This window comes from Moschus berezovskii, chromosome 6 (assembly GCF_049115385.1).
Source record: "Moschus berezovskii isolate FMDL1 chromosome 6, NW_MosBer_1.0, whole genome shotgun sequence".
Classification (NCBI taxonomy): domain Eukaryota; kingdom Metazoa; phylum Chordata; class Mammalia; order Artiodactyla; family Moschidae; genus Moschus; species Moschus berezovskii.
The window spans coordinates 3,186,155-3,206,864 of record NC_142465.1 but is presented as its reverse complement, the minus strand read 5'-3'; the positions used below and the strand labels follow the sequence as shown (position 1 = coordinate 3,206,864).

Sequence of the window (20,710 nt, the reverse complement as noted above, 5' to 3'; positions counted from 1 at the left end):
TTCAGTTCACTGATCCTCTCTTCAGCTACGTCCAATTTGATGTTAAGCCCAGAGACTGAGATCTTAAATTCAGTTCACTGTTATTGTAAAGTTCTAGAATCGCTTTTGATTCTCAGAAATTTTTCCTTTTTTCTAGTGTATTTTTGAACTGGTGACATTTGCATTTGATCCCTGTAGCACACACACACCTCTGATATGCTGATATACATTGATACTTCTGGGTCTGTTTCGGTTCTTTTTCTCTTGCTCGTATTTGTTGTTACACCCTTTTTTGCTTTTTTGGTTGCATGTTGGGCATTCTGTATGGAAAACCCTAGAGGTTCTGGTGATGCTGTCTTCTCCAGAGTTTCCTCTGACGCAGACCTCTAGTGGACACAGAGCTCTCTGTTCACTCAGGGTTTGAGTGACTTGAGGCTAGGGGGTCCTTGTAAGCTCAGTCTCAGCAGCCTTCCCCCACTGTCCCCCCCGACCCCAGGGAGGAGCGCTCCAGCGTCTCTGTCTGATTTAACATTTTAACCAGTTTATTGAATGACTGTGTGACTTCACTAGAGTCAAGCTAACAGATGGCCTTGGGGTGCCATCAGCCTTTTTCCCAGAGGAACACTCCAAAGCCTGGTGGCCTTGTAGACCTTGCCTTTCTTCCTCACTCTCCCCAGTGGTTCTAGGTCACTTGTCTGTGTGTCGTTTAAGAATCTCTTCATCCACTTTGTTGTTAGGTTTATGTTTAGGAACGTTTCTCAGATATCCCTGGGTCTTGAGAAGGCAGGCTTGGATTCTGGGTTCTCCCTTGCCGCGTGCCGGCCAGGTCGTGGTGGAGGCTGATGGCCGGTCTGAGTTGTGGTGGTCTGTGTGGTCTTGGGGTCAGCGGACCCCCTCTTCTCTGGGGGAGCAGGGAGATCCTTTGTGTGGAGCCTGGAGAGACTTGACAGGGTCAGTCTTCATTGTCTCGCTCTCTTTTTAACTTGTGTTTGCATTTAGTGACTCATTTAATTGTTTTCTAGAAGTTTCCGACTTCTACCAAGGAGGTAAATGTATATAGGAAGCAGCTCCTGGAAAGAGAAGAAGAACTCGCTGAGCTCAGAGCCGAAAGGAACAACACCAGGGTCAGTAGAGGGATTCTGACGTGTTGACATTTGCCCCACGGCAGTTACCTCTGGGCTCTGTGCTGCTGACTTTAAACTCTGTCTGATTTTCAAGTCATTTTTCACATCGTCCCACTGAGCAGACTGGGGTGGATCAGTTCGTGGTTCTCATACCTTGCTTCAAATTTATGATGAGAGCTAATGTAATTTTATTACATTTGAGGGGGAGTTCTCTTCACTTACATTTTTGTCCATGCTACACTTTGTGTGGGATCTTAGTTCCCCGACCAGGGATTAAAACCCATGACCCCTGCAGAAGTGTGGAGTCTTAACAACTGGGCCACCTGGGAAGTCCACTCTAACTTGAGACTGAACTGGCGGGATTCTGACATGCCTTAGCATGGTTTCGGTTTTAGAGTGAGGCTGAGAGGAGTTACCGGCCCTGAATGCAAGTATGAGGTTGAAGGTGCTCCTTTGGCCCCACCCTGCAGCTGCTGCTGGAGCACCTGGAGTACCTGGTTTCCCGGAATGTGCCATCCCTCCAGATGACCGCGGGCAAGCAGCAGGAGCAGCCCCCAGCCAGCATGACCAGCGAGTTGGAGGTGCTCAGGGCGCTGAAATTTCTTTTTGACCATCACAAGGCCCTGGATGAGAAGGTACCAGCCACCCAACCTCCTGAATTTGTACACTTGCTGCCTTGTTAGGTGGATGATGCATGTATTTATGTAACTAGTTGACTTTTGAGCTTCTTGAATTCTTGTAAATACATTTTTTCTGTAAGAAGTCAGAGTTTTATATGGTTAAAAAGCATTGCCTACGTATATGCTCAGTCATGTCTGTATCTTTGTGACCCTGTGGACTATAGCCCACCATGCTCCTCTCTTCATGGGGCTTCCCAGGCAAGAATACTGGAGTGGGTGGCCATCTTCTACTCCAGGGGATCTTCCCAACCCAGGGATCGAACCTGCCCTCTTGCGTTGGCAGGCGGGTTCTTTACCACTGAGCCACCTGGGAAGCCCCCAGTTAAAAAGTATTAGTTGGCATAAATGTCTCAAGGTTTATTATATTCTGTATATCAATTTGCAGTTAAAAACTGGGCAATATAATTAATTTAGGATAACATTTTGTTCTCTCAAACTTAGAATTTAAAGCTGTTAACAAGCAGATTTTCTTGATGTTAAGATCAATGAGAGCCATTAAAGATAATCTGTTACAGTAGCCATGTATTAGAGTGAGTATAGAATGAGGAGTGCACTAACGTGTATACACACATCAACACACAGTGACTCGACGCCTTGTATTTGAGTTCAGAGAGCGGTTAGGTATAGCACTCGAAAGGTGTCATTTGTTAGAAGAAGAATTAGGTGCTACACATAAAGAGGTAAGTTTGATCAGTCATCGTGTAATTTCAGTTAAAGGTTTGTCATTTGTATCCTTTCGTTTTAAAAATGTATGAAGGCTGTAGTGGTGGGAATCACATGCTATTAATCTTTCTGAATGAGGACCCGCCCACCTGGGGTATTTTAATGACTAGCAAACTAGATTTGTGGCTCAGAGCTGCAGGATCTCTTAAGCACCCCTTTGTCCAGGAGAAGACAAAGTCTGACTCTAATCACCCGGTTCTAATCGGGATGGACAAAATCACCAATGCACCATGTAGGTCTGAGCGGCCGTGAGGGTCCTGTGAACTCCCAGAGGTGCAGAAGGCAGTTTTGACCTCGCCGATTTCCTGGAAGTGCTGTGTCCCCTCCCTCCCAAAACAAGGCTGTCTAAGGCTTCCTTTCCCCCTCAGAGATCGTCTGATGGCTCTCTAAGCCACGAGCAAAACCTGGCTAAGATGAGTGAGCTCCAGGAAGTCATAGACAAGCAGTTGCGGGAGCAGAGCCAGATGAAAGAGCGCCTGGCAGCCCTCTCTGCCCACGTGAGAGAGCTGGAGGAGGACCTGGACACGGCCAGGAAGAAACTCCTCAAGTCTGAGGAAGTGAATATGAAACTGGAGCGGGATGTCCGTGAAGTGAGTGACGGCGGCCGTGTCTGTTGCCCTGAGGTGGTTGTGGGTCCCTTGTTCTCCCGGTGATCTCAGCCTCGGGATGGCTGCACGAGTAAGAGCAGAGCTCTGGTGAGACCATGACAGGCTGTCTCCCCGCCTCTGTGTCGAGGTCTCTGGGGTAGAAGAGGCCTGATCCAGGCGGTCCGTTGGCAGTGGACCAACATGAGGGTAGCCCTTGCGCTGTGCTGCACCCTGGGTGTGGACTCCTCATTCCTACAAGTTCTAGGGGGCCCAGTGTGTTCCTTTTAAAACATTCATTTATCCATTCATTCATTTCTTGGCATGTAGTTGCTTTACACTGCTGGATCAATTTCTGCTGTGCAGCAAACTGAATCAGTCATGTATATGTGTATATATATCTACGTATATCCCTGTTGTTTAGATTTCCTACCCATTTCCTTCACCACAGAGCACTGAGGAGCCTTCCCTGTGCTGTACACTAGGTCCTTACTGGCTGTTGACTTGATACGTAGTATCAGCAGTGTATACATGCCAGCCCCAGTCTCCCAGTTCACCCGCCCCCCCCACCTGCCTGTCGAATGTATTCCTGACGATGCTGAGATTTCCTTCTGATTCGCTCAGCCGAGTCTGGTGACGTCTGTGGAGGCCGTTCTCTCGGAGAGATGGGAGCATGCTGTGTGGGCTCTGCCGAGGCAGCTTGCCTGGCCGTCTTCTCTGGTTTGCTGAGCTTCCGCTCCTTGACAGGGATGTGTGACGGTGATCCCGGCGGTCAGACCAGTCGAGTGGTACTTGCTCACCCTCAGGTCCTCAGGCCCGAGCTGTGTAACCGCGTAGACTCCTGATGTTTCTGGCAGTCGTGTCTGCGGGTGTCATGATTTATGAGAAACTACCTAACGGTCATTGTGAAAACAGAAGAGTGCTGGGGGTTCAGGCCTCCTCCTGTGAGCCTCATCTCTCCTCTGTATGCAGACAGACAGCCCCCACCCTGCCCCACCCCTCCCCCGTGACACCGTCTCAGACAGAGCCCCTCCAGCATGTGTTCCAGCAGGTGTACTTGTTTAGTAGCTTGGTGTGAGGAATTCTGTGTGAGAACTCAAAACAGAAATATTTGCACATGTTTGTATAACCTTCTCACACTACTCTTTGGCAACAGGAGGAGATTAGGTGACAGAGTTTAATACGTTGAGAATTCTGAAAAAAGTGTTTTTAAGACCTTTCACTTTTAATATTAGGACTTGGCCTACATTGGTTACTTAGTGACCGCGGAGGGACCCAAAATGGATTTTGAGCCGGCAGACAGGAGTCGCACCAGCAGCAAGTTCTGGTCCTGGTTTGAGCATTTCATACATGTGGTTTAACTCTGCTTGAGAAGGCTGCCTCCAGTTGTGTTACACTTTGACTTCTGTTTCCACTCATTAATAGTCTTACTTTAATTTTGAGGAAATTGCATGAGATTTTTCCAACTTTTACCCGAGGAAACGAGCCTCAGAGCCCCCTCTTGGGTCTGTTGAAGGTCCCTCCCTGTTCTGGGTCAAGTCCGCCTGTATGGTGTAGCAGACAGAGGTCCTGACTTCATGCCAGATACCTTCCCTCCTGGAATTCTTGCAATAACAGGGTAGATTAGTATACTTTTTGTTTGCTGTTTGGATTTATTATATAGCAAAGAAGCTTGGTAAACCGATTAGTCGGGCAGAACATTCCGACAGATGGCTGCCCATCGTGGCAAATGTGACCTTTGAGGTAGGCGTGTTTTTGCTCACGTTCAAGAAAACTGCCACGTCTAGGAGTTTAATTTTGAGGACACTGACTTTATGTTTGATTTGAAACTTAGGATTTAGTCCAGCTTTGTTACTCTTAAGTGTATCGGAGTGTTCCATGATAACAACTTACCTTTTCTCCTCTGCAATGCCCGGTGTAGGCCATGGCCCAGAAGGAGGACATGGAAAAGAGAATCATTACCCTAGAGAAACGCTCCCTCGCCACACAGCGTGAAGCTGCCTATGTGCATGACTTCAATGATAAACTTGAAAATGAAATCGCAAATGAGGATTCTATGCATCGACAGGTAATGGCCTTTACTGTACTGTGTCTGACTTTTATAGTATTGAATTACTGAGGAGGGAAGGTAAAGACCTTTTCATGTGACCTCCCACGTTGGAAATCAAGTCCCCGTGTAAAGTTCTTATGACCCTAAAACATGTACATCATGTAAATTATGTACATCACGGTATATCATGGTAAATCATGATGTACATCATGGTAAATCATGGTAAATCAGCGTACTGGAAAGAAATACATTTTTTAAAATTTGGGGGTGACTGCAACTTGCAGGTTTGAATTATTTGGGACTTGGTTTAACCATTTTGTGGAATTCCTCTCCTGACTCCCTTGTTTTACTTGAACGTGAATCTGTTGGCTTGTTAGCGTTTTTACTGAAAGAGCAGAGAGCAGCAGGGAACTTCAGGGCAGTGGGCTAGCCTGTTGAGAACTGGGTCATTGTGACAAAAGGCAGGGTTAGAGCTCCGGTCTGATTAGGATTTGTCCTTCCTATGTTTTGATGAGCCTTACTCGCTCCTGTTCCCGTGTGGTCTCAGATAATCAGGACTTAACCAGGAAAACCAAATCTGGCTTCTCTCAAACAAAGTGAGTCGGGCCGGTGTGTGCCAACATGTATCATTGGCCCCACCACAAAAATAAAACACTAGAAAGTCATTGAAATGTATGAGGTGGAATGCATTACGATATACAAAATAGTGGCTGCAAAAGGCAGATCAGAAAATACTACGTACCATATGCTATTGTTTACTGAGGGTTTTAAAGCCTCAGGTGTCAGCACTGTCCCCACCATGCCTGTGTTCCTGGGCCTGGACTGCAGAGCCTCAGACGTGGGCTCCCAGGGGGCAGTGGTTCTGACTCCCATGGTGAGACCCACGGTGAGGCGCCCTCCCCGCTTAGGCAGAGAGCTCAATGTCTCCCAATCAGGGGTGCACTTCCTTACTTTCAGAACAGCTGCTCAGAGGCTGTTGAGCTTGGGATGCTGTTTATGACTAAGCCAGTTCAAAGTAAACTTTTGTTTTGCTTTAAAAATATTTGAATGCCGATGCCGTACTGTGGAAGCTGTGAGAGGTTTTGTTTCCTTGGGCTCAAAAATCACTGCAGACTGTGACTACAGCCATGAGATTTAAAAATGCTTACTCCTTCGAAAGCTATGACAAACCTAGACAGCATATTGAGAAGTAGAGACATCACTTTGCCGACAAAGGTCCATATAGTCAAAGCTGTCGTTTTTCCAGTAGTTACGTATGGGTGTGAAAATTGGACCATAAAGAAGGCTGAGCATTGAAGAACTGATGCTTTCGAACTGTGTTGCTGGAGAAGACTTTAACAGAAAATAAAACAGTGTCAGACTTTGTTTTTTTGGGCTCCAAAATCACTGCAGATGCTGATTGCAGCCATGAAATTAAAAGACGCTTACTCCTTGGAAGGAAAGTTATGATCAACCTTGATAATATATTAAAAAGCAGAGACATTACTTTGCCAACAAAGGTCCGTCTAGTCAAGGCTATGGTTTTTCCCATGGTCATGTATGGATGTGAGGGTTGGACTGTGAAGAAAGCTGATCGTCGAAAAATTGATGCTTTTGAACTGTGGTGCTGGAGAAGACTCTTGAGAGACCCTTGTACCGCAAGGAGATCCAACCAGTCCATTCTGGGGGAGATCGATCCTGGGTGTTCATTGGAAGGACTGATGCTAAAGCTGAAGCTGCAATACTTTGGCCACCTCATGCGACGAGTTGACTCACTGGAAAAGACTCTGATGCTGGGAAAGGTTGGGGGCGGGAGGAGAAGGGGACGACCGAGATGAGATGGCTGGATGGCATCACCGACTCTATGGACATGAGTTTGAGTGAACTCCGGGAGTTGGTGATGGACAGGGAGGCCTGGCGTGCTGTGATTCATGGGGTCGCGGAGAGTCAGACACGACTGAGCGACTGAATTGAACTGAACCTGTTTTTTAATTTTTTAAGGTGGAAAATTTCAAACATGCACAAAAGTGGTATAATCATATACCAATTCTATAATATAGTATAATAAATGCCCATGACCCAGCAATTAGCCTCAGCAATTTCTAACACAGGGCCAGTCTCAAATAGATCATTCTTTTGTCTTCTCTCCATTTTTTTTTTTATATAGTAGGTCCTAAAACAGCTTTTTAAACCACGAGCTTGATGCTCATTTTATAAAACACAGACTTGCCAACTTTGTTATTACATTTAAAAATTGCTTGAGGTAATTATTTCCAGTTTTTTAATATGAATTTTCATATTGGAAAAGACCCTGATGCTGGGAAAGATTGAAGGCAGGAAGAGAGTGGGTGACAGAGGATGAGATGGTTGGACGGCATCACCAACTCAATGGACATGAGTTTGAGCAAGTTCTGGGAGTTGGTGATGGACAGGGAAGCCTGGCGTGCTGTGATTCATGGGGTCGCACAGTCAGACACGACTGAGCAAGTGAACTGAACTGAATATGAATTATCATTGGGAGAAAAACTATGGCCAAGCATATTAAAAAGCAGAGACATTACTTTGCCACCAAAGGAACACCTAGTTACAGCTATGGTTTTTCCAGTAGTCATGTATGGATGTGAGAGTTGGACCGTAAAGAAGCTGAGCACCAAAGAATCGATGCTTCTGAACTGAGGTGTTGGAGAAGAATCTTGAGAGTCCCCTGGACTGCATGGAGATCAATCAATCCTAAAGGAAATCAGTCCTGAATATGCATTGGAAGGACTGATGCTGAGGCTGAAGGTTCAGTACTTTGGCCACCTGATGCAAAGAACTGACAGATTGGAAAAGACCCTGATGCTAGGAAAGATCGAAGGCAGGAGGAGAAGGTGCGACAGAGGACGAGACGGTTGGATGGCATCACTGACCCGATGGACGTGAGTTTGAGCAACTTCTGGGAGATAGTGAAGGACAGGGAAGCCTGGCATGCTGCAGTCCATGGGGTCACAAAGAGTCAGACACGCCTGAACAACAGCAATCATTACAAAGAATTTAAGTGATGTTGCATGTAAAGAAAAATATGTGAACGTCTATCTCCACTGGCTTTTTTCCCAAAATGAATTTTCTCACCTTTTGCTTTATAACTTGAATTCATTTTACCCCCTTAAACCAGACTCAAGCTTCTGTTTATGTACTGGGAATTTTCTCTACCAACGTGTGTGTAAGCTGATCCCCTTTAAAGTCTGCTTGTTTCTGAGTGTAAATTTGCTTGCTCCCCGAGCTCCTCCAACAGGTAATGGCTGGTGACACTAAGGTCCCCCAGGTGCTCAGCCAAAGAGAAGCATTGGGAGTGACCTTTGACAAGTGAAGTCCCTGCCTCTCTCTGCCCCTGCCCGTCTGCTCTGGGGATGCTCAAGAGCCCACCAGAAGTGGCCGTGGGAGGGGACCGCCTCGAGAACCAGCGCACAGGCTGCTCACGTCACGGCTCCCCGGTGCTTTTATTTATTTATTTATTTTTTGGTAATTAATTTATTTTTTATTGGAGGCAAATTATTTTACAATATTATATTGGTTGGTTTTGCCATACATTGACATGAATTCGCCCCGGGTTTACATAAGTTCCCCCTCCTGAACCCCCCTCCCACCTCCCTCCTCCCTTTATCCTCCCTCTGGGTCATCCCCGCATGCCAGCCCCGAGCATCCTATAACATGCATTGACCCTGAACTAGTGATTCGTTTCACATATAACAACATACGTGTTTCAATGCCATTCTCCCAAATCATCCCACCCTCACCCTCTCCCATAGAGTCCCAAAGACTGTTCTATACATCTGTATCTCTTTTGCTGTCTCGTATACAGGTTATCATTTGCATCTTTCTAAATTCCATATATATGCGTTAATATACTGTATTGGTATTTTTCTTTCTGGCTTACTTCACTCTGTATAATAGGCTCCAGTTTCATCCACCTCATTAGAACTGATTCAAATATATTCTTTTTAATGGCTGAATAATACTCCATTATGTATATGTACCAAAGCTTTCTTATCCATTCGTCTGCAGATGGACATCTAGGTTGCTTCCATGTTCGGGCCATTATAAACAGTGCTGCAGTGAACATTGGAGTACATGTGTCTCTTTCAATTCTGGTTTCCTCAGTGTGTATGCCCAGGAGTGCGATTGCTGGATCATATGGCAGTTCTATTTCCAGTTTTTTGAGGAATCTCCACACTGTTCTCCACAGTGGCTGTACTAGTTTGCATTCCCACCAACAGTGTAAGAGGGTTCCTTTCTCTCCACATCCTCTCCAGATTTATTGCATGTAGACTTTTGGATAGCAGCCATTCTGATTGGTGTGAAATGGTATCTCATTGTGGTTTTGATTTGCATCTCTCTGATTATGAGGGATGTTGAGCATTTTTTCATGTGTTTGTTAGCCATCTTTATGTCTTCTTTGGAGAAATGTCTGTTTAGTTCTTTGGCCCATTTTTTGATTGGGTCACTTAGTTTTCTGGAATTGAGCTGCAGGAGCTGCTTGTATATTTTGGAGATTAATCCTTTATCACTTGCTTCATTTGCTATTATTTTCTCCCATTCTGAAGGCTGTCTTTTCACCTTACTTATAGTTTCCTTTGCTGTGCAGAAGCTTTTGATTATAATTAGGTCCCATTTGTTTATTTTTGCTTTTATTTCCAATATTCTGGGAGGTGGGTCATGGAGGATCCTGCTGTGATTTATCTCGGAGAGTGTTTTGCCTGCGTTCTCCTCTAGGAGTTTTATAGTTTCTGGTCTTACATTTAGCGCTCTAATCCATTTTTAGTTTATTTTTGTGTATCGTGTTAGGAAGTGTTCTAGTTTCATTCTTTTACAAGTGGCCGACCAGTTTTCCCAGCACCACTTGTTAAAGAGACTGTCTTTTCTCCATTTTATATTCTTGCCTCTTTTGTCAAAGATGAGGTGTCCATAGGTGCGTGGATTTATCTCTGGGCTTTCTATTTTGTTCCGTTGATCTATATTTCTGTCTTTATGCCAGTACCATACTGTCTTGATGACTGTGGCTTTGTAGTAGAGCGTGAAGTCCGGCAGGTTAATTCCCCCAGTTCCATTTTTCTTCCTCAAGATTGCTTTGGGTATTCGAGATTTTTTGTATTTCCATACAAACTGTGAGATTATTTGTTCTAGTTCTGTGAAAAATATCGTTGGTAGCTTGATAGGGATTGCATTGAATGTATAAATTACTTTGGGTAGTATACTCATTTTTACAATATTTATTCTTCCAATCCATGAACATGGTATATTTCTCCATCTATTAGTGTCGTCTTTGATTGCTTTCAATAGCATTTTATAGTTTTCTATGTACAAGTCTTTTGTTTCCTTAGGTAGATATATTCCTAAGTATTTAATTCTTTTTGTTGCAACAGTGAATGGAATAGTTTCCTTAATTTCTTTTTCTATTTTCTCATTATTAGTGTATAGGAATGCAAGGGATTTCTGTGTGTTGATTTTATATCCTGCAACGTTACTGTAATCATTGATTAGCTCTAGTAGTTTTCTGGTAGAGCCTCTAGGGTTTTCTGTGTAGAGGATCATGTCATCAGTGAACAGTGATAGTTTTACTTCTTCTCTTCGAATTTGTATTCCTTTTATGTCTTTTTCTGCTCTGATTGCTGTGGCCAAAACTTCCAGGACTATGTTGAATAGTAGTGGTGAGAGTGGGCACCCTTGTCTTGTTCCTGACTTTAGGGGAAATGCTTTCAGTTTTTCACCATTGAGGATAATGTTTGCTGTGGGTTTGTCATATATAGCTTTTATGATGTTGAGGTATGTCCCTTCTATTCCCACTTTCTGGAGGGTTTTTATCATAAATGGATGTTGAATTTTGTCGAAGGCTTTTTCTGCATCTATTGAGATAATCATATGATTTTTATTTTTCAGTTTGTTAATGTGGTGTATTACGCTGATTGATTTGCGGATATTGAAGAAAACTTGCATTCCTGGGATAAAGCCCACTTGGTCATGATGTAGGATCTTCTTAATGTGTTGTTGGATTCTGATTGCTAGAATTTTGTTAAGGATTTTTGCATCTATGTTCATCCATGATATTGGCCTGTAGTTTTCTTTTTTTGTGGGGTCTTTACCAGGTTTTGGGATTAGGGTGATGTTGGCCTCATAGAATGAGTTTGGAAGTTTCCTTTCCTCTGCTGTTTTCTGGAAGAGTTTGAGTAGAATAGATGTTAGCTCTTCTTTAAATTTTTGGTAGAATTCGGCAGTGAAGCCGTCTGGACCTGGGCTTTTGTTTGCTGGAAGATTCCTGATTACAGCCTCTAGTTCCGTGCTTGTGATGGGTCTGTTCAGATTTTCTATTTCTTCCTGGTTCAGTTTTGGAAAGTTGTACTTTTCTAGGAATTTGTCCATTTCTTCCAGGTTATTCATTTTATTGCCATATAATTGCTGATAGTATTCTCTAATAATCCTTTGTATTTCTGTGTTGTCAGTTGTGATCTCTCCATTTTCATTTCTAATTTTATTGATTTGGTTCTTCTCCCTTTGTTTCTTGATAAGTCTGGCTAGTGGTTTGTCAATTTTATTTACCTTCTCAAGGAACCAGCTTTTGGCTTTGTTGATTTTTGCTATGGTCTCTTTTGTTTCTTTTGCATTTATCTCTGCCCGAATTTTTACAATTTCTTTCCTTCTACTGACCCTGGGGTTCTTCATTTCTTCCTTTTCTAGTTCTTTAGATGTAGAGTTAGGTTAGTCAGTTGACTTTTTCTTGTTTCTTGAGGTGTGCCTGTATTGCTATGAACTTCCCCCTTAGCACTGCTTTTACAGTGTCCCAGAGGTTTTGGGTTGTTGTGTTTTCATTTTCATTCATTTCTATGCATATTTTGATTTCTTCTATGATTTGTTCATTATTCAGCAGCGTGTTGTTCAGCCTCCATATTTTGGCATTTTTAATAGTTTTTCTCACGTAATTGAGATCTAATCTTACTGCATTGTGGTCAGAAAAGATGCATGGAATGATTTCAACTTTTTTGAATTTACCAAGGCTAGATTTATGGCCCAGGATGTGATCTATCCTGGAAAAGGTTCCATGTGCTCTTGAGAAAAAGGTGAAATTCATTGTTTTGGGGTGAAATGTCCTATAGATATCTATTAGGTCTAACTGGTCTATTGTATCATTTAAAGTTTGTGTTTCCTTGTTAATTTTCTGTTTAGTTGATCTATCCATAGATGTAAGTGGGATATTAAAATCTCCCACTATTATTGCATTATTGTTAATTTCCCCTTTCATACTTGTTAGTAATTGTCTTAAATATTGTGGTGCTCCTATGTTGGGTGCATAAATATTTATAATTGTTATATCTTCATCTTGGATTGATCCTTTGATCATTATGTAGTTTCCTTCTTTGTCTCTTTTCACAGCCTTTGTTTTAAAGTCTATTTTATCTGATATGAGTATTGCTACTCCTGCTTTCTATTGGTCTCTATTAGAATGGAATATCTTTTTCAGCCCTTCACTTTCAGTCTGTATGTGTCCCTCGTTTTGAGGTGGGTCTCTTGCAGACAACATATATGGGGGTCTTGTTTTTGTATCCATTCAGCCAGCCTTTGTCTTTTGGTTGGGACATTTAACCCATTTACGTTTAAGGTAATTATTGATAAGTACGATCCTGTAGCCATTTTCTTTATTGCTTTGGGTTCGAGTTTATACACCCTTTCTGTTTTTCCTGTCTAGAAAAAATCCTTTAGCATTTGTTGGAGAGCTGGTTTGGTAATGCTGAATTCTCTCAGCTTTTGCTTGTCTGTAAAGCTTTTGATTTCTCCTTCATATTTGAATGAGATCCTTGCTGGGTACAGTAGTCTGGGCTGTAGGTTATTTTCTTTCATCACTTTAAGTATGTCTTGCCATTCCCTCCTGGCCTAAAGAGTTTCTGTTGAAAGATCAGCTGTTATCCTTATGGGAATCCCCTTGTGTGTTACTTGCTGTTTTTTCCCTTGATGCTTTTAATATTTGTTCTTTGTGTTTGATCTTTGTTAATTGGATTAATATGTGTCTTGGAGTATTTCGCCTTGGGTTTATCCTGTTGGGGACTCTCTGGGTTTCTTCGACTTGGGTGATTATTTCTTTCCCTATTTTAGGGAAGTTTTCAACTATTATCTCCTCAAGTATTCTTTCATGGTCTTTCTTTTTGTCTTCTTCTTCTGGGATTCCTATGATTCGAATGTTGGAGCGTTTAACATTGTCCCAGAGGTCTCTAATATTGTTCTCATTTCTTTTAATTTGTTTTTCTTTTTTCCTCTCTGTTTCATTTATTTCTACAAGTCTATCTTCTAGCTCGCTTATCCTGTCTTCTGCCTCTGTTATTCTACTGTTTGTTCCCTCCAGAGTGTTTCTGATCTCATCTATTGCATTATTCATTGTATATTGATTCTTTTTTATTTCCTCTAAGTCCTTATTAAACCTTTCTTCCATCTTCTCCATCCTTTTCTCCAGGTTATTTATCTGTAACTCCATTTTGCTTTCAAGATTTTGAATCATGTTCACCACCAAAATTCGAAATTCTTTGTCGGGTAGATTCCCTATATCTTCCTCTTTTGTTTGTGTTGGTGGGCATTTATCTTGTTCCTTTACTTGCTGGGTATTTCTCTGCCTCTTCATCTTGCTTATAATGCTTTGCTTGGGATGGCCTTTCCCTCTTCTGGCCGTTTGTGGAATTCTCTTTATTATGTAGTTTCCTCACTGTGTGTGGGGTTGGACAGGTGACTTGTCAAGGTTCCCTGGTTATGGAAGCTTGTGTCGGTGTTCTGGTGGGTGGAGCTGGATTTGTTCTCTCTGGAGTGCAATGAAGTGTCCAGTAATGAGTTATGAGATGTCAGTGGGTTTGGAGTGACTTTGGGCAGCCTGTATATTGAAGCTCAGGGCTAGTTTCCTGTGTTACTGGAGAATTTGCGTGGTATGTCTTGCTCTGGAACTTGTTGACCCTTGGGTGGTGCTTGGTTTTAGTGTAGGTATGGAGACGTTTGATGAGCTCCTATCGATTAATGTTCCCTGGAGTCAGGAGTTCTCTGGTGTTCTCAGGATTCGGGCTTAAGCCTCTTGCCTCTGGTTTTTGGTCTTATTCTTGGAGTAGCCTCTAGACGTCTCTATCTGTCATTTCCAAGGTGGTTCCCTCTGTTTTAGCTTCTGTTTGCTTGTCTCTTCAGTGTCTAATTTCCGCCCTGATACTAGGGGGTGGGTGGACACTTTTTAAGGCTCAGTTGTTCAGTCCTGTTCTGGGAAGGGAGGAACGCTGCAGACGAATATCTCTGGCATCTGTGGGGAGTGCTCGCAGCGTCTCGGCCACACTGGGTTTGCCCCCGCTCACAGCACGTATGCTGTCCCAGTCTACACTGCACAGGCTCTAGGTTGCTCTGCCGGGAACTGTCCGAGGCCAGCGCCGGGTTGTATACACTTCCCAGGTCTGAGCGGCTCAAGTTCAGGTTCTCAGGTACTCCAAAAAGGCGCAGACTTGGTTGGGCCTGCGTTTTGTGCCTTCCCTGGTCCGAGCAGCTCAGGGGACCAGGTGTTTGGCGAGCGCGGTCTCTGCGACTTATCGCCTCCCCAGTCCCCGCCACTCAGTTTTCTGGGTGTAAAACCGGCGCACCTTCTCAGGGGGATATCGACCGGCCCGAGCCCAAGAAGTCTTGACTAGCAAGAAGCCTGTCTGCAGTTTGTATCAGATGCCTTTCTGGGGCTGCGGTTGCCCGCTCCGGCTCTGGCTGCGCTCCCTGCCTGTCTCGGCGGGGGATAGGGGATGGGCCGACCGCAGCCGGCTCACTCTGCTCAGTCCTTTATTCTGTGAGTGGGGCTGGCCGAGTCTTAGGTTAGAGCTTTCCGCCTTTTCGTGGGGAAGCTGTCCCACAGTCTGCTTTGCTCTCCCCAGTTCTCTCAAAATGTTCTCGCGGCATTCAAGCCCAGTCCTCTCTCTAAGTTCAGCCAGCTCCTCCATGCCCAGCCCCCGCTTGCTAATGGCGTATACAGGCGTCTGCACTGCTTCTCTGCTGGGAGTTACCGTTTGGCGGGTAATCTGTGGGTTTTAAAAAAAATCTTAAAAAAAAAAAGAGGGTTATGTGGCCCTCTGAGCTTCCAAGGCTCGCCACAGATTCGCCATTGAGAGTGTTTCCCGGTGTTTGGAAACTTCTCTCTTTTTAAAGCCTCCCTTCCCGGAACGGAGCTCCATCCTTACTTCTTTTGTCTGGCTTTTTATCTTTTATGTTTTTTCCTACCTCCTTTCGAAGACAATGGGCTGCTTTTCTGGGTGCCTGACGTCCTCTGCCAGCATTTAGAAGTTGTTTTGTGGACTTTACTCTGCATTCAAATGTTCTTTTGATGAATTTGTGGGGGAGAGAGTGGTCTCGCCGTCCTATTCCTCCGCCATCTTGTTCCTTCTCCCCTGCCCAGTGCTTTTAAAAGAAGGACCGTACTTTGCTCTTGAAGTTCATGAGTTTTTGTTTTTCCTGTTGTAGGCAAGGCAGGGAGACGACGTGAAGGAAGAACACAATAAGAGAATGGATGATCTGGAGGATAAGGTGAGCCAGCCCCATGGCCCCTTTACAAAGAGGCACATCTGGTGTGGCCTGTCCCGGCTTGGTCTGTGTGTGGGGAAAAGCTCCAGGACAGGAGTTGGAAAACTGTTCCCAAGAGGGGCTCAGAGTGAATGTCTTTACTGGTTACGAATAATTGAGTAGCAGCATTTCATGCTAGTCAATAAGCGTGACAGCATCCACAGGCAGTGTGTAAAGGAACAGACGTAGACGTGTGCCCACAACCCTTACAGAAAGCATCAGTGAGCCAGATCCCCCGATGGCCCCAGTGTTAGCAGCCGCCGTGCTCGAACTTTGTTCTCGGTCCACCCTCACCCCTTCGTTTCTTTCTTAGAAGTTTATTTCTGGGGCTTTGCTGGCAGTCCAGGGGTTGAGAGCCCCCGGGGAGCTGCCCTGCAGGGCGGGGCACACTGCCTGCTTGCAGAGAGCTGGAGACCAGGCAGGGAGGAGTACAGTAGAGGCCGCTCCCAGGGAACTTTCAGAGACTCGCAGCAGGCGCTGCAGGGAGCCCTGGAGGAGGAATCTGCTGGTTCCCGTTGTGCGATTTGAAGGCGCGGGGGTGAATGGGGGTGAACCAATAGGCAGTTGGTTCGCTGGAGCGGAGCAGGAATGATGGCAGGTGGTCCTGGAGCCAGCGAAGGGGGTGGCCCTGCCCTGGGGAGGGGTCGTGACGAAGACAGGGGGCGAGGGCACTGGCCCCGGGGGACAGGGAGCCGGCAAACCAGCATCTCGAGGCTGCCCCTTAGTTGCTTTGAGGTCATGTCTGGGAAAAGAAGGCAGGACCTGGGTGACAGTGGGGCAGGGGGGACATTTGCGGAGAGAAGGGCGTGAGGTGTGAGAGCGGGAGGGCGGCACGGGGCCCCGCAGGCACGCTCCCGTGCGTCTCTGATGACAGAGCCGCCCTTGCAGTGCGAGGGGCCGCCGCCCAGAACAGCCGAGGGCCTGTGCCCCGAGAGGAGAGCTGCGGCGGGGCTGGCCCTCCTGTCCGCTGGCTGCCCCTGCTCTCTCCTGTCTGTGGGAGTTCAGACCAGCCTGGAAAACGGAGGGCTGGGAACCTGCGAGGATGGCCCTCCTCGGTGAACCAGTACAAGTGATGACAGCTGAGGTGGACCCAGCGGCTCTGGAGCTGAAGGATTGCTTTTCCTTATTTTCCTTCAGCCTGGCTGATGGGGGCATGGATGTATTTTTTTTAATGTTTGCTTTCTGTCCCTGACTCCATCAGCCCTCGCTTGTGAATAACCTCATAGGATTGCCTTCTGTCCACGCTAAGAGCTGAGTGTCACCAGGCCATATGGGAACTGAATTCTCCTCCTGCCCGTTTCTTCAGTACTGCTCGCTTAAGAGATGCCAGTGTCTCCTAAGCATGGCCCATTTATCCTCAGTCAGGGCTTCCATGTAAAATTGTGTTCAGTTCCTGATAGACTTGAGCTTCCCTGAATGTCGCTGACGAGACGTGGTCCTCTCGTGCCCAGGTGCAGACCCTGAAGGAACAGGGCTGGGATCGCGTGCAGCAAGCCAGCATGCTGGCCAACGTGGCCCAGGCGTTCGAGAGTGACGAGGGCGTATCTGATGGCGAGGGCGACGGGGTCACCCTCTTCAGCTCGGCCACTCAGCTGTCGCCCAGCGGGCAGAACGATGCTGAGACTCCGACTGTGATGCTTCAGGGGCAGCTGGACACCATCATCGAAGAGATCCGGTGGGTGCGCCTGATGCCAGCTCCCCGGAAACTCGGTTTCTCTGGGGAACTGTCTTCTCCTTAGAGAAGTCTGAGTGTTCCATAGTAAGAAAACTGACTTCATGTCTGCCTCAAGAATTTTCAGTTCCAAGATTGCCCTTGATTCTAGAGCTCAGTCAGCCAAGGCGTTCTGTCCACAGTGTGGTGTCAGCACTCTGTGGGGGGCATTGTGGGGTGTCCCCCCCTCAGCTCTGAGCCCCAAGGTGGGTGAGGTGCTGAGGCGGTGTCCCCTGCAGCCCGTGCACCCTGCAGCACTGAGGGCGCGCCCTCCTGTGTCGCTCAGAGCCTCCCACGTTCTGGTGAAAAGCCGCCTGGATCAGAAAAGCTGGGGTTTTGTGGTTAGCAAATTCCCACTCAGATCTGCATTTTCCCTTTTAACTTAACACCGTGTGAAGATTGGCATGTTGGAAGACAGTGGTCCAAGGACATGTGTTTGAGTTTTACTCATCTCATCAGTAGATTTAAGAAGTTTTCTTTAGACATCGTCTTGGCAGTTATAGCAATTTACAAAAGGGGACAGAATCCAAAGGCCCGCCTAGTGGTGAGCAGGGGGCCTTGGGCCTGGGTACAGCCGGGTGGCTGGGGGCCCCGAGGCCTGCCTGGTGCCACACCCGCACAGCGGTTCCCCTGTCCCTAGTCCACGTTCAGAGTGGCTGCAGGCCGGCGACCCTGCACAGGACCTGGCAGAGCTGCTGCTCAGATTGTTCTCATCACGTCAGCTGAGGCCGAGGTGCCCGTCCCTGTCAGCCGAGCGTGGGGGGACTGGGGGAAAGGCAGGGGATGGATGGCACAACCAGCAAATGCAGGTTGTGCCACCTCACTTTTGACGCCATAGACGGACTGCTTTGTAGGCCGTGTTTGAGCACAGACGAGCTCAGAAAGATTGTCTTTCCCCATCCCCGCAGGAAATATGGAATGGTTATATATTAATATTCTTATTTTTACAGCAAGTTGTCAGGTAAAAGTGATTTTTCCTTATACAACAAGTTGACTTGATGTAATGGTAAATTCTGTCCATCAACTTATCAACACTGAAAAACTTTCAAGATGTATAAGCAGAAGTGAAACTGGAGAGTTTAGTTCCTGTAAGAATCTTATATTTTAATTTGAAAATCATTTTATTTGCATAATCGAGTATTTAAACTGCTGTATAACATCCTCCATGACACACTAGGGGAGAAGAGCAGTAACCATGAATTCTAGGTTAATACGGCACATTGACATGAATCCAGAAACTCACATAAAGCTGGGGGAGAACTTCATCAAGTGATGCGTTTGTACATACACAACCTCAAAAAAAAAAAAAAAAAAAAAGATCAACTCAGCACTTCATCTGGTCTGGGGACTTGTATTTAGAAACTCCACCTTGTTCGTGAATCTCTGTTTTGACTGTACAGAGTTCCCGATTCCCAGTGGAAAAGACTTGAGGCACTGACGTGCATCTCTGCCCTGAGAGCAGGGAAAAGGTAGAGGTTGTCAACTTCAGGTATCTCCTCACAGGGAGAGAGTCGCCATCCAGGCCCCGTCAGAATGTTAGAGTAAATAAGTGCAATCAAACGTGAATGATCAGGGGCCACTTTGTAAGACTCAGTGCTAGTTACTCTAAGTTTGAGAATATTCAAAAGAGGGAAAGTTGAACCTTTTTGCTGAGATGTTAATTGAGCAACTGTTCCTGGAATTTGCTAATCGTGACACAGAATGCCAGCCCAAATGTGTTGTCGAGACACACTCCCCTGCTGACAAAGGCACGTGACGGGTTTTATTCTATTTTAGGTTGATTGAAGAGAAGAACACGGAGCAGCCGCCCGAGGAGACTGAGAGCAGTGTGGGCAGCGGGAGCTTAGGCAACCTCCGTCATTTTATTTATTTTTTATTTATCTATTTATTTTTTCAGCTTGTCAAATTTATATTTTATTAAAGGGATGTCTATGTGTCCTGTCAATGGCTTTATGTCTTCTTTCAGTGTATTTATTTATTTATTATTATTATTCTTTTTGGAGGCTAATTACTTTACAATACTATATTGGTTGGTTTTGCCATACATACTCCCTCAACCTGTATCCCGCCTCCTCGCTTCCCAGCTCCTGCTCGCCCAGCAGTGGGCGTTCCAAGCCCCAAAGGAGGTGGCACAGCCCGCCGCAGGAAGTAGACAAGCTGGGCATCACGACTGGGATATGTGTCTGCCTCCTCCCTGCCGCGTCCCTCCCCCAGCACACTGGTTTTCTTTTGTTTGTTTGTTTTTTCTCTTTTTACCCAGAAGAAAATCAGGTACATTTGCTACGCTCAGAGGTCTAAGATTTTTTAAAACTGCCTAGTCTTTAATCATTCCATAATGGCACCGTGACAAATTCAGTTCAGTTCAGTTCTGGACCACTGGCTTACCACGTCATCGTGAACTCAGCCAGAGCCTGCCTCTGTAACATTGGGCCTGGCCTGTGCTGGGCACAGCAGCTGCAGGGAAGTTTCTCTTCTCAGGGAGCAGACAGCTTCATGAAAGTAACCATAGGCAGCTCTCATGGCGTGTGAAAACCGTGCCGCACATTTTCCACTGGGGATGCCTGGTTGCAGGGTGCAGGGCATGCGGTGGGGACAAAACCCAAGAATCTCAACTGGTCTGCTTGCTGATGGGCCTGGCCGTGCGCTCAGGCCAGCTCTACGTGTGAAACCAGGTTAAAAGCCGGGGGCCCCAGGGAAGAAGTCGGGCTTCCTCACTCTTCCGAGTCTAAAAACAGGATGACTACCTAGGGCTTTTGGTGACAGAGTGTGTGGCTCTAAAGCACATGTCCCAGCTTGCTTCCATGTTTAGCTTAGGTTTTGTGAGTGCATTGCTCTTTACCCCATGAAATCACGTGTACAACACTCTGCTTTGTAATTGCACTTGCATTATCACTGCTTCCGTTACCACCCATTTCATGTTAGCTATGTTGTTAGTCAGCATATAATTAAATTCACTGTGAATCATTTTAGTGGCATGTGAAGTGGTAACTAGTCCATTTTTATAATTTGCATCATTGACTAAGTAGTTGAAATTTAAAATTCTTTGACGATTTCTCTGTGGTTTCATGCTTGATTTCTTTCCGAGTATTTGTAAAAGAACAGTTCTGTATATGTTTTCCTTGCTGTTGGACTTCTCTGACGGTGTGTCTGCTTTCGTCATTGGTTTTGATTTCCTGTCTCATCCTGCTGTCTGCTTAGTCGTTGTCAGTCAGGCAACGGTCAATCAGTCGTTGTCAATCAGCTGTCGTTTGCCCATCCGTCTCCCCTCCCCCGTCCTCCCACTTGCTCTGGTC

General features: G+C 45.7%; 1 protein-coding gene across 1 annotated transcript; it reads left to right on the top strand.

Annotated features, from left to right (window-relative positions):
* Positions 1–533: 533 nt before the first annotated feature.
* LOC148777531 (liprin-alpha-3-like) lies at positions 534–20,083 on the top strand. The gene is made up of 7 exons (XM_088836790.1): positions 534–1,738; positions 2,875–3,096; positions 5,012–5,158; positions 15,608–15,670; positions 17,158–17,381; positions 19,194–19,264; positions 19,989–20,083. The coding sequence occupies exons 1-7, from the start codon at positions 1,628–1,630 to the stop codon at positions 20,081–20,083; spliced, it is 933 nt and encodes a 310-aa protein (XP_088692916.1). The 5' UTR covers positions 534–1,627.
* The last annotated feature ends 627 nt before the right edge of the window (positions 20,084–20,710 follow it).